Source organism: Phoenix dactylifera, unplaced genomic scaffold (assembly GCF_009389715.1).
Source record: "Phoenix dactylifera cultivar Barhee BC4 unplaced genomic scaffold, palm_55x_up_171113_PBpolish2nd_filt_p 000007F, whole genome shotgun sequence".
Lineage (NCBI taxonomy): Eukaryota > Viridiplantae > Streptophyta > Magnoliopsida > Arecales > Arecaceae > Phoenix > Phoenix dactylifera.
In genome coordinates, this window is record NW_024067666.1 from 4,190,176 (window position 1) to 4,202,621 (window position 12,446).

At 36.2% G+C, this 12,446-nt stretch overlaps 1 protein-coding gene across 1 annotated transcript; it reads left to right on the forward strand.

Moving 5' to 3' along the window:
- LOC103704592 (magnesium transporter MRS2-I-like) lies at positions 1 to 10,116 on the forward strand. Its single transcript, XM_008787944.3, has 12 exons — positions 1 to 273; positions 390 to 419; positions 640 to 781; positions 2,370 to 2,491; positions 3,912 to 3,986; positions 4,767 to 4,994; positions 5,108 to 5,152; positions 8,793 to 8,837; positions 8,939 to 8,968; positions 9,224 to 9,343; positions 9,440 to 9,535; positions 9,701 to 10,116. Exons 1-11 carry the CDS (start codon positions 1 to 3, stop codon positions 9,524 to 9,526), a joined length of 1,197 nt encoding a protein of 398 aa, XP_008786166.2. The 3' UTR covers positions 9,527 to 9,535; positions 9,701 to 10,116.
- The last annotated feature ends 2,330 nt before the right edge of the window (positions 10,117 to 12,446 follow it).

Genomic DNA, 12,446 nt, shown 5'->3' on the forward strand with positions numbered 1-12,446 from the left:
ATGGCGCGGGAGGGGTGGGCGGCGGCGTTGGAGGCCCACGGCGAGGCGGCGGCGTTGGAGGCCAACGGCGAGGTGGCGGAGGCGTCGTCGTCGACGACGAGGAGATGGATCGTGTTGGACTTCACCGGCGAGGCGAAGGTCCTGGACGTGGACAAGTATGCCATAATGCACCGGGTCCAGGTCCACGCCCGGGATCTCAGGATCATCGATCCCTTGCTCTCCTATCCCTCCTCAATCTTGGGACGGGAGAGGGCCATCGTTCTCAATCTCGAGGTGAATCCTTTTCATTTTTTTTTTTAATGATTCTTCTTGTTTTCATTATTGATTCCTTGTTGTTAGATTTTGTTAATTAATGTGCTAACGTATCTTTTATTTTTCTTGAAAAACAGCACATTAAAGCGATAATTACGGCAGAAGAGGTGTGATCTGCACTCTCCTATTCTTGTTCTTTATTAATTAAAGTTGGATTTTTTTTTAATTATACTTACCTGTTTTGGTGTGGTTTTGATAATATTTAAGTTGTTAGAGGAGATGCAATGTAGTATTCTGCATCTGTAGTTGTAGTAGTAGGAAAGGAACAAGCCTTTTTCTTTTTTTCCACTCTGTGATTACCCTTCTTTGGTTTGATGGATTCTGTAGGTGTTGCTTAGAGATCCTTACAATGAGAATGTCATTCCAGTAGTGGCGGAGCTTCACAGGCGTCTACCCACTGCCAATGTAGTTCAGCAAGCACAAGGTGAAGGAAGCGGACACAATGAGATTGAAGCTGTCGAAGAACATGGTGATTTGTAATATTACATGACTGCTTAAGAACTGCTTTTCCTGATTGGTTACCTCTGACCTTAAACCTTGTGATAACAAATGAAGGGACAAAAAAAAAAAAAAAAAGAAACCTTGAATTTAGGTTATTATGGCCTCTCTTTTTTCTAAAAAAAATTAAACAAGATTAATTTTCCAGGTTTTGTTAACTGTAATTTTTCTTGAAGGGGTTTGAACAAGTAGAAACCAAATCATCTTTTTTCAACTCGCACGTTTAGGCTTTCTGTTAACATTTTTTTGGAAACTTAAACTGAACAACAATTTGAGTACATGATATAGAAATTGCTCTTCTCATCTTAAAGGATATAAATTTTTCAAATTTAACCATATCACAGTAAAGTTGTCTATTACTCAAGGGAATGATAAAAGAGGCCCCTGATAATTTCAACTCGAACCATGTTAAAGTGAAGTCAGTGTCGGCAGTCTTGACTTCCATGTGAAGGCCAATAAATTTTGACTTTACAATAAAGTTTGAGTTTACATAAATGCTCGAATGTAGATATTTGTTTTTGATTTACTACTCAAGAAAAGAATGATTAGATGTGATAACGCACTCATTGCTGTAAGGTGACATATTGCGTTAATATTTCCAGTATAACTTATAAATTGGATTGAGTATAGATAACTAATAGAATTTGTAGGGTTTTACATGTAAAATATTGCTTGAAACTTTGTGCATAAAAGTAGCTAAGCTTTTTATTTTTTTCTTGGTAAATAATTTTTGATATTTAACAAATATAAATATAATTATTTTGATGAATATTAATACTTTTTTTTACAAAAAGGAAAAATAAATGTTTCACTGTGGCCATTCGATCAAAGCATTTAAAATCAGTTATATAAACTATTGGTATTTTCCTGTTTTAATTGTACTTCGTCTCTACCAAATTTCTTGGAAAAGTTTGTGAAAGGACATTAACATATCTATTCATTATAGAGCAACACTGGATGATATCGGTAGATTACATGTACCTTCAAATGCATTTTTGAGTAAGAATATGCCAAAATTCCTTCCATATTAATACAATCCGGGATTGGAATATTTATTTTGGAGATTGCTGGTAAGGTATATTGTTGGAAGATAAACATGATCTTATTAATAAGGTATAAGTGATTGTCTGATGTTTCGATATCCATCTAAAGAAGCCAAGGTAACATGTTATTATTCATCAATTAGTAATTTTATTTGTATCGTCATATGGGTGACGTGCGTACGTGTGCATGAGTGCTTGAAAGTTATAACAGAGTTGAGTTAAGATAAAAAAGAGCCATTACCCATTGTGGTCTGGCAATCCATGGTCCTGGGAGGGGCAGACTGCAGACTGGGAGCAGACCTAATGCTTGTCCTTTTATTTTCTTGATGTGCTTTTTTGTGAACAAAGTGGCTGCCTGAGATGTGGAACTGTGTCATCATGCTTGTCAGTTCAAGCCTTTTTACCACAAAAAATGTGAAATGTTGGTGTTTTGTATGGACTCTTTTTCAAAGCATAATATGTGAGATAGGCATTATTGTTTATAAGCCCTGATAATGCTCATATCATGCAATACAGAATCTCCATTTGAGTTTCGAGCCCTCGAAGTTGCTTTAGAAGCAATTTGTAGCTTTCTCAGTGCTCGTACGACAGATCTGGAAGCTGCTGCATACCCTGCATTAGATGAGCTGACCTCCAAGGTATGTGAAAACTTACTTTCTGTATCATGCATCCTTTCTTACACATAACACCACTTAATCATTTGTTTCAAAAATTCTGTTAATTCACTTTGTTTTATGTCAACTTTCCTTTAATAGCATCATGTCTTTTGAACCATTTTCTAAAACCTAGATTTGGTCGGGAGTCTAACTGTGCACTAGCACAAGGTCACATCTTCATAGTTGCTGGTGGTAAAAACCATCATTTTTTTTCCAAAGATTTTGAAAATAGCTAGGTAAGGAGAGATTGTTTCTGTTTGATGTGTCTTAAAAAAAATCATCCATTAAATTAAACTTTGATGCTGATGTCGTCCAAACAATTTTTGTAGTTGACATTGAACTTTGTTAGGTTAAATTCATCTTCCTTCTCTTATTCAGAACATTCAAGTTCTTTATTGTTGGAATGATCACTTTTAATTCCATGTTTTCAAATTCAGTACTCATCATCTTAACATCTATTTGTTTGTATGCTTTGGCATCCAAATAATTTGGATTATGCCATATCATCTTTTTTGGTTCCAGCCTTTTGCTTTCCTATCGCGAAAGCATTTGGTGGCCCTCTGTTATTGTCAACTTTACTTAGGAGCTTCTTTTGGTTTGAGTTTTGACACTCTATTTGTGAGTATAAACATTACTTCAGTTATTGGCACCAGCTATACCGGATGTTCAAGCTATTTAGTTATTGCAAGCAAACATGAATTCTGAACGTAAGTTCATATTGCTATCATTGCATGATAAGAGAACCCTACAACTACAAGATGTCTAGGCTTTGATACGAAAACCAGTTCATGCTAAGTCCCCTAAATCTGGTTGGAGGTTATGTCATGCTTATGGAGTTGCAAGGTCACCTTGTGGAGAGAAGAAGGCATCATCATTTTCTGGCATCTAGAGTTATAATAAAATAAAAATAAAAATGCAGCTCATGCCGTCTAACCAATATACTCAGTTCTGCAATTCTCTCATCCATACGAGTACGCCCTCTAAACATGATCATTATTTAATCTGTTTCTTCAAACCTATTGTATGATAGAGTTGGTTCTGACTCAAATATGACAAAGTCACATAAACCTAAGGAATGCCATCTGGCTCTTATAAAAATCAAAATCACATGCTTAATACGATTAAGCTGCATGGGAAAATCATTAAAAATTTTAATTTTCAGAAGAAGGTTAAAAAATACAAATTATGACCCACTAAATAAAGGGATTTCATAAACTAGTATTCTTAATTAACTCATAAACTGTCTACTGATTTAAATCTTTCTATTCTCTGGTTTATATGACGCACCTTGCCGACACAAAAGAAACAACAATATTAATTGTGTCTAAGAAGATTTTTTTTTTCATCTATATGTTCTAGCTTATGCTTTTGGCAATTTGGTTAACGAAGTCACAATCTGCAGATTAGCAGCCGTAACTTGGACAGGGTGCGCAAGCTTAAGAGTGCAATGACAAGGTTGACTGCTCGTGTTCAAAAGGTGCAGATCTTTTTAACCTTTTAAATGTTCACTGCTGACATATATTAACTGGCTAGGTGTATTGACTTATTTTGCTGAGGGTAAACAATACATCTCCTGCAACACTCATGGCTTTATTAGGTTACATTTGTTGTTACGACATTGTTAAATTGTTATACGCGTGTTTGATATTTCCTTTGATTTGTGCATTATTGTTTCGTTGTATTTTTGACATTTTTCAAAAAAGATGCATTGGTTTAGCTATCTTATTCTATTTAGCTTGCCTCTCATTTGCTATCAGGAAAAATGTTATAGGCTGATCCCTGTAAGAGAACCCATTAGTTTATTTGCTACATTCTGGAAATGCTGATTAGATGTTATGGATTGATATGACTGTAGGAAACAATGAAATCTTAGTGCCCGATGAGTTGATTTTAACTGGTGATTCATGGCTATCATAAGTTACATGGTTGCATCTTCGAATGATGTTGTCCATATAGTGCTGTCAAGTGAAACAACACTGGAATGTGATTTGCAGTTTTCTTCTATATTCAAGTGTTGGTTTTTTTCCTTCTCTAAATTTTGACAACTGAAGAAATCTAGAGATAGTTCTCAAGCATAATATTGCTATTATCCACAAAATATTTATAAATTAATTTCAATATTAATATCCATGTGCAAATTTTGGATCTCATGCTGATTTGATGCATATCTAGGATCTAGACAGCAGTGAAGCTGTCTTCCTTCTTCTTTTTTTTTAATCCTCTCCCTTTTAGTAATCAAGTTTGCTGCCTTCTTCAGGTAAGGGATGAACTCGAACAGTTACTGGATGATGACAATGACATGGCCGATCTTTACTTGTCAAGAAAGATGGCTGGAGCATCCTCTCCTAACAGCAACTCTGTTGTGCCTAACCACTTACCTGCCTCACCAACAATAGCTTCAAAAATATTTGGAGCAAGCAGAGCAAGTGCAGCAACATTTCATGGAAATGAGAATGATGTCGAGGAACTTGAGATGTTACTTGAGGTTATAATGATATTTCTACTTCTCGCAGTAAATTTTGTTCTGATATATCATTGTTAGAAACCATTCCTGTCCAATAAACAGATTCTAATGTGCGCTATACTCTAGCTATGCAGGCTTACTTTAGACAAGTTGACAGCACCTTGAACCAATTGACCACGGTAAGCATCCCTTACTCAATTGAACTGGCTTCATTAATGTTAATGAGTAAAAGAAAGTCCTCCAAAATTTGTGCTATCTGCTCTAATTTTTCTTATGGCACAGGCACTCATTTGTGTCTTAAAATGTTATACAGCCACTAGTGTAGGAGGAATCCTTGACATTTTGGTCTTTCACATATTATGGACTGTTAGGATGTCAGACAATACATGTTTTTACATGCCAAATATCATATGAAAGTATAACAAATAATTTTTCATGTTTAATATTTACAATAAAAATGATAACAAGTTTCTTGACAACGAGCTGAGTTTTTAAGAAAGGATTAAGACCTAAAATGCAGGTGATTGTGGTATGTTATATCTAATTGTGAAATTGTATTTTCTTATTACATTCTAATTCCATTTATGGTCAATTGTTGTAAACTGGATTGTCGCTACTTGTTTGATATTTTGGAGCTGAATATGCATGATAAGACCTGAAGGCATCAGGCTAAAAACAGGGACATTAGTGGGCACAGTGGACACCTGTTAATTGAGGTCATGGAGATCTGAATATAATGTTACAAATAATGCATGACAATGATTTGAGGAGTTATGGCAAGGATAGCTACTTGGATTTGCAGTATGGCCAGGAAAAAGGAGGGAAAGGCCTAAGAGAACATTTATGGTAAATCTATTACAAGTTGGAAAGACAACAAAATTCAATCGGAATCCCGTGCCTTGTTCTCGTAACTATGCCCTCTGAGTGTGGACAATTTTGAAGTTCACGCATTACACAAGTGCGCGTACTCATACAAGCAATGGTCTTTGGAATAAAATTTGATGGAGCAAGAGGTTGCTTGTACTAATATAATTAGCTGGATGGGGAACCTGAATGTTACCATTTTCCTTGGCAAGTGAGGTTTGGTGGTTCCTTTCTTATAGTTTGGTGCATGGTTTTAAGATTTGGTTGAAGCAGAAAAGCTGTGATCCAGTTAGTTTGGTTTCAGCGGAAACTAAAATAGAAGCCAACGCTGTTTTGGGGTTTCCACAGTAAAGGTGACTGAGATCAATGTTTATGAGGCTTTTTAACCTGGTCCAATTTTTTAGTGAGGGTAGACTTCTTTTTTTTCCCCAAAAAAATCCCTTTAGTTGTTGATAGTTGGTTTTGCATCTAAAAACATTTTTTGCTTAATTAAACTTGGATTTTGCAAATTTGAGAATATTTTGAAGCTTTAGGTTGGTGGGTTTCCTGAAGTTTAGTTGAAAAGAATGTTCTTTTTCTTGTTTCTCTAAAATAATTTCCAAGTTTGTATAAAACAAATAGATCTTGGAGATCTTGCCGACATAATATATTAAAATCTGATATTTTGGCTCATAAAATTTGAAATCCTTATATTATGTTTTTTCAAATATTTTAAATTCTGGATTTTTCATGTTTCTATTTTTTTTTTTTTTTTTTTTTTTTGGTAAAACGGCAGCTCACACATGACGAGCGTGAATGTTTCTAGTTATGTTTACAAGTAAGATCTTGCAACATTTTATGAAATTCCCTAACTTGGAGAACAATTTTTTTAAAAAGAAAGATTCTATTTACTTTTAAAAATTGATTACATGTTTTTGGGAAAAAGGATCATTACATCCAGAACAAATGCAAGTATTTAACTTCATACTTTTGTATGGTGTAGTCATATAATTCCTTTTTTCTATACTATTATAATTCATACTGTGTTATCCTTTTTCACTAAATATTAGCATATTAATTATAATTAGCATGCTGCGTTAGATTATTCCAAACGATATATGTTGTCTAACTTTAACTTGTACTATTTTTAATTTTTTTATTTTTCTGAATAAGCTCTGGCTGTGTTCTGATTATAAAATAGTTTTTCGAAATATTTTTTATTCTTATTGTGAAATATTTTCCACAAGCTACCCCAAAAGCATTAAAGAAATTCTGTTCTTGTTTTGAGTTTATTGATTGAATCCCACTTCTGTAACCTTGCGTGTTGCTCGGTAAACCATGCCATATGAATTTTTGTTGGAGGTGGAACTTAAACCTGAAGATGGCATGGAAGATTGGAAGAGGTAGTCTGTGAAGGAAAATAATCTCTTTTGGAAGTTTTTAACCATACTTTGCAGTTTTTTTTCTATTTTTTGCTAGTCCTTTCTTGGTTGTATTATTGAGGGAGTGTCCATTGTTTAATTTTCACTTTTTTTGTTAAAAGAAAAGTAGAAATTGTTGCTCTTTCTTTGAAAAAAGGTTATGGCATCTAATGAGTCTATCAGGCTTTTGTTTCACTAGTTATTTTGAAATGTTTGCAGACGGTGTTCGGTGATGTGTTATGTGTGAAAATTGCTTGATATGTGTGCTGCATGTAGAGCTATGATTTTGTTGAAAACTGTCATTCTCTAAGGCGAAGTTGGAGAAAGATGCCAGTGTTATATCTTTATGACTTTTGTCATAATTTTTGCATTGTTAAAATACTGCTTGCAATCTTATGCATCTTCTAGTTCCATGAAGGTGATTGCTGTTATACATGTTCAAGAAGAGGCAGGTAAGAAGGTAGATGAAGTTTGACAGATTAGGATTCCAGAAATGAAAATTTGTATTACAGATACTATTCCATGTGAGGATGGCCTTGATGGGAGACAATGCATGGCTTCCCTAGGACTTCTAATTGAGTTGTGATTTTTCGATGCTGTTATTTGTTTTTTTTTCTCCTCTTTTCATGTGTATGTTCTCTGATTATGAAATACACATATTTCTAATAGAAAATAATTTTTTTCTGTTGACTTTGTTTCAATCTGAATTTTCATTTATCATACAAGTGCCTCAAATGAATTACTGAAGTCTTCATTTAGATTCTTCCAAGCTTACAGAAATCTTTAAAGGTCATTCTGACATGAGCTTAAACTATTTCTCTATTTTAACCTTACTACAATCCGTCTTGATTCTTCCAAGCTTCCAAAAATCTTTTAGGGTTGCTCCAACATGAGTTTAACCATCTGAAGTTCTAAATTATTTGGCAGGTTGCATTGTGCTTTCTACTCTTCTACATTACATTGTAGCTCCCACTCTTACCGAGTACCTTTGACCTGGCACCATTTTTCCCAGTCTCAGTCCCAAGGCCTGATCATAAGAATTTTTAAATTTATTTTGATCATATATTGTTTCATTGAATTGAGTCCATATTATTGGGAAAAGGCAAGTGGTTTAGTGTTAATGGATGTACATGTATTCATGCATCAGTAATCCTACTATTAATACAATGAATACCATATCTAATGAATTACTCACTAGTTGTTATGTTTACATATTGCTTATTTCTCTTCGTCGTTGGTCTTCACCCCACTGTCTTATCAAGGTATCATGGCATAATAGGTTGACAAGCACAGCAGGAATAGAATATATGATTTGTATCATGAGTCCGATTGATCGAAGTCTTATTCCTTTATTCATTTGTTTTCTCTGCCTATTCCTGGGATAACTTTTTTTCAGTTTTTTTAAGTTGAAAGAATCATTTCAGATTTTATATAATTACTCAAAATTGTTATACTTTTGGATAAGCTGGGCATTGGATGAAAGTGATACATCATTGGCTGTTCATAATTTCTGTCTCCACTTTGTTTCTGAAAATTGTCGCATCTTTCTTTGCAGCTGCGGGAATACATCGATGACACTGAGGACTATATCAATTTTCAGGTGGCTTCTAAATACTAAAAAGTCCTTTTGTTTGCCTTAAAATAACTCAAGTGGTTCTCATGAATAGTGTGATAAACACCGAAATGTTCTAAATTATGCAGCTTGACAATCACCGAAATCAGTTAATTCAGGTGACAATTTCTACCTCTATTGTTTATTTTTAAAACTTTATTCAGCCTGTAGTGAATGTCAGAAGTCCCACATTGTTCTGATGGCAATCAGATCACATTTCAAGATTTGCTTGTTATTTTGCCAAATCAAGCACTTTGTGACTTCTTTTGTATTTGCTGCAATATGCTCTTGCTTATGTGCTTTTGGAGGCTTTGGTTCTCTTTCTGGTTGGGTGCCTGATAGGTCCAGCCTTACTTTTATCATACTGATGGCAGTTAGAGCTTTTCTTGAATGGCGCTACTGCTGCCCTCACTGTTTACTCTCTAGTTGCTGGGATTTTTGGCATGAATATCCCATTTTCATGGAATGATAACCATGGATACCTGTTCAAATGGGTGAGTATCTATGAATTAGTGGATAGAAGGGCTATTCGACATGCATAAAATGTTTCTCATATCTTGCCTACATCTTGGTTTTTCATTGTTGAACAGGTGGTTGGTATATCAGGACTTGTGTCTGGATTGCTGTTCATTTTTGTTGTTTTTTACGCTCGCTGCAGAGGACTTATTGGGTCTTGATTTCCAGAGGTATGCATGATTGAGGAGTCAGTTTATAAATTTCTCCCCATGCAATCACTAGCAAGATCTAATCCACGCAAATTATTTTCAAATCATTCTCTTAATTGGAATTGCTCAATTTTTCTGCGTTGCTATGTTTGGCTGATGACTGCTTGTTCTCTTTTCCTTTGCCAGAACCTGTGAGATGTCAAATATTCCTAAAAATTTGCTACTCCGCATTGGAGGCAAGATAAAAGTCTTGGCCCGAGGAGCTTGGTGCCTGGTTCACAACAAAATTCCACTTCCATGGGTCATGGTCTATTGTATTAGTTCATTTTTGTACTATCATTTCACAAGTATTTCTTTTTGTTGGTGTTTCCTCTAAAATCAAGTTATTCAAGCCAGAAGTTCTAGAAAGAGTACATTGGTTTGTTTTGTTTGTCTAATACATATATTTCTTCGATCAGTTTCTTCTACCCTATAGTTCCTTCTGTCAAGTTATTTAGCCTGCCTCCGCTCTATGTCCACTTGGACGCAAGCTGGCATAATTTGCAACCATCCAAGGAGATGGCGCGGTCGTTGCCGGTTTCATTTCTATGAAAAATTATGAATTCAGTGTTCTTCCTCACTTTTAATTGATTTGCATTTCTTATTTCCGTCGGTCCAAGAGGAGAAAGGAGGGATATTTTGTTGAAGTTGAAATACGTTGCCTTCACAAATTATAAATTAACAAGACCGACATACATGTGAAACTCCAGATGTTGGCAATACTAGGTTGCACTAGTAGAGCTGACCATAGGCCATGCATCAGGCCTAAATTCTGTTAATTTTTAACCGAGCTTCGCATTGGGCGTTGTTGGGGGAATATAAATTGCCCTGAAGCACATGAATGCGTCGCCGGCACGTGACCAAGACGCCCAACTCAGAGACGCCTAACCTGAAGGCGCCCGACCTGGAGGCGTCCAACCTGAAGACGCCCGGCTTCAGAGGCGCCCGACCTGGCGTCCGACCAGGCGCTCGACCTCGAAACGTCCGACCTCGGAAGCCCGACATGGCCTCTGCTGATCTCCAGCTCACTCAATAATCAATGCGCATGGCCTCTGCTGATCTTCGGCTCACTCAACAATTAATGCGCATGCTATCTACGGATCTCAAGCCCTCCACGGCAAACAGTTGACCCGCTCGGCTACATCCGATCAGCCACGACGACTCATCGGCTCCGGCCTGATCTCCTACGACAGTGCATTAATTCATACGACATGCTCAATCATGACGGTAACTCGTTTGCCCCGTCACATCACAGGTAATCCTATACCCCTCTATAAAAGGAAAACCCCTCCATCTTAGAGGGGGTTGGACTCTGAAACTCCGGAGACATATTTCCTCTCCTCCCATCGGAGGGCCGGCGCCGGAAACTCCGGCCACCGGCTTTTTGCAGGTCCTCCGGAGGACGTCGCTCGCCGACGGACCGCCACCCGCCATCTCACACTGGAGCTCCTCCTTCTCAGCCGACGGTCGTCCCCGGGTCCCATTTCGGCGTATACAAAATTTGATATTTTTTGTGCTCAAACTCGGCCGCTTTAGGTTGCAGATATATATATATATATATATATATATATATATATATATATATATATATATATATATATATATATATATATATATATATATATATATATATATATATATATATATATATATATATATATATATATATATATATATATATATATATATATAATGACGTCCGGAGCTAGGAAAAGCAATAGAAAACCATTTGAATTTGCAGGCTGTTTTCGAAGTCTATGCCTATCAACTCCATCTATTAGTGACGATCTTATGATTATGCTTTGAGTACGTGTTTCCTACTTGATTTATAATTTGATGTTTTAGAATCCAACAAAACCCATGATTGTGGCATGAGCCTCTCACTGTTTATAATCCTATTTCGTTTCCCCCTCCATATATTTAGACACCAATGTTTTTTTCTAACTTTAAGGACGTCGTTGAGATTAAGAGGGATTGGAACCTTAAAATAGCGAATCTAATGTCACATCCGAGGTTCCCATCAGAAGGGATATAGCGTCTCTCATGCCAATGGGAAAGGGCCAACGATGGTGGAGGAATATCTAATTCTTGTGAGACATATCGTCAAATGCCTTAAGGGGATCAGAAGAGTGGTAGGAGCAACGGAGAGGATGCGGACAAATAGAAGGCCGATGAGTTCGAGGAGCGCGGCGGCATGTGGCGTCGAAAACAGTAGTGAAACAGGCGAAAGAAGACATGGGCAAGCTCTCCAAGGTGAGGGCAATTAAAGAGGACGGGAGGGTATTTTAGTCATTTCGATTTATTAATAATTGCTTCATGATAGAGTCGTGCTGTTGTTGGGATATAGATGTACGGCAAAACGTCGTGGCAGGAATAGAATTGCGACAATAGCTAAGAAGAAGGGTGATTGTATAAATAGTAATTTTAAAGGGATAAATGTTAAATAGTATATAATATTTTTTTATTTTATTATGCATGTCTTTTTTTTGATGCATCTCGTTAGTTAGCTGGTCCTACTTAGATTTTTTTTTTGTTTTAACACAAACTAGGCATGTTTGTTGTGCTTGTGTACAAGGAGTTATCTCATTCGATAAAGAAAAAAAAAATGTTTGGATATACAACTATCTGACCAAAAATCATATAGGACTTCAATAAATGAAGCAATATAAGAATCAAAACTTCCACATACATATGCCTACGATTAGCAACATCCAAATAACACTGGTCTTCAGATAGAAAGATCTGATGGGTGCTAGTAGCAGTGGACCCCCTTATCTCATGCAACCTAGTCACTTTGCTTCCATTCATTTTTGTGGTTTTTGCTGAAGTTATTAAGTTATACATGGGCCACTGGCATCAGAAGCTGATACAATGCAATGATGAGAAGCAATCG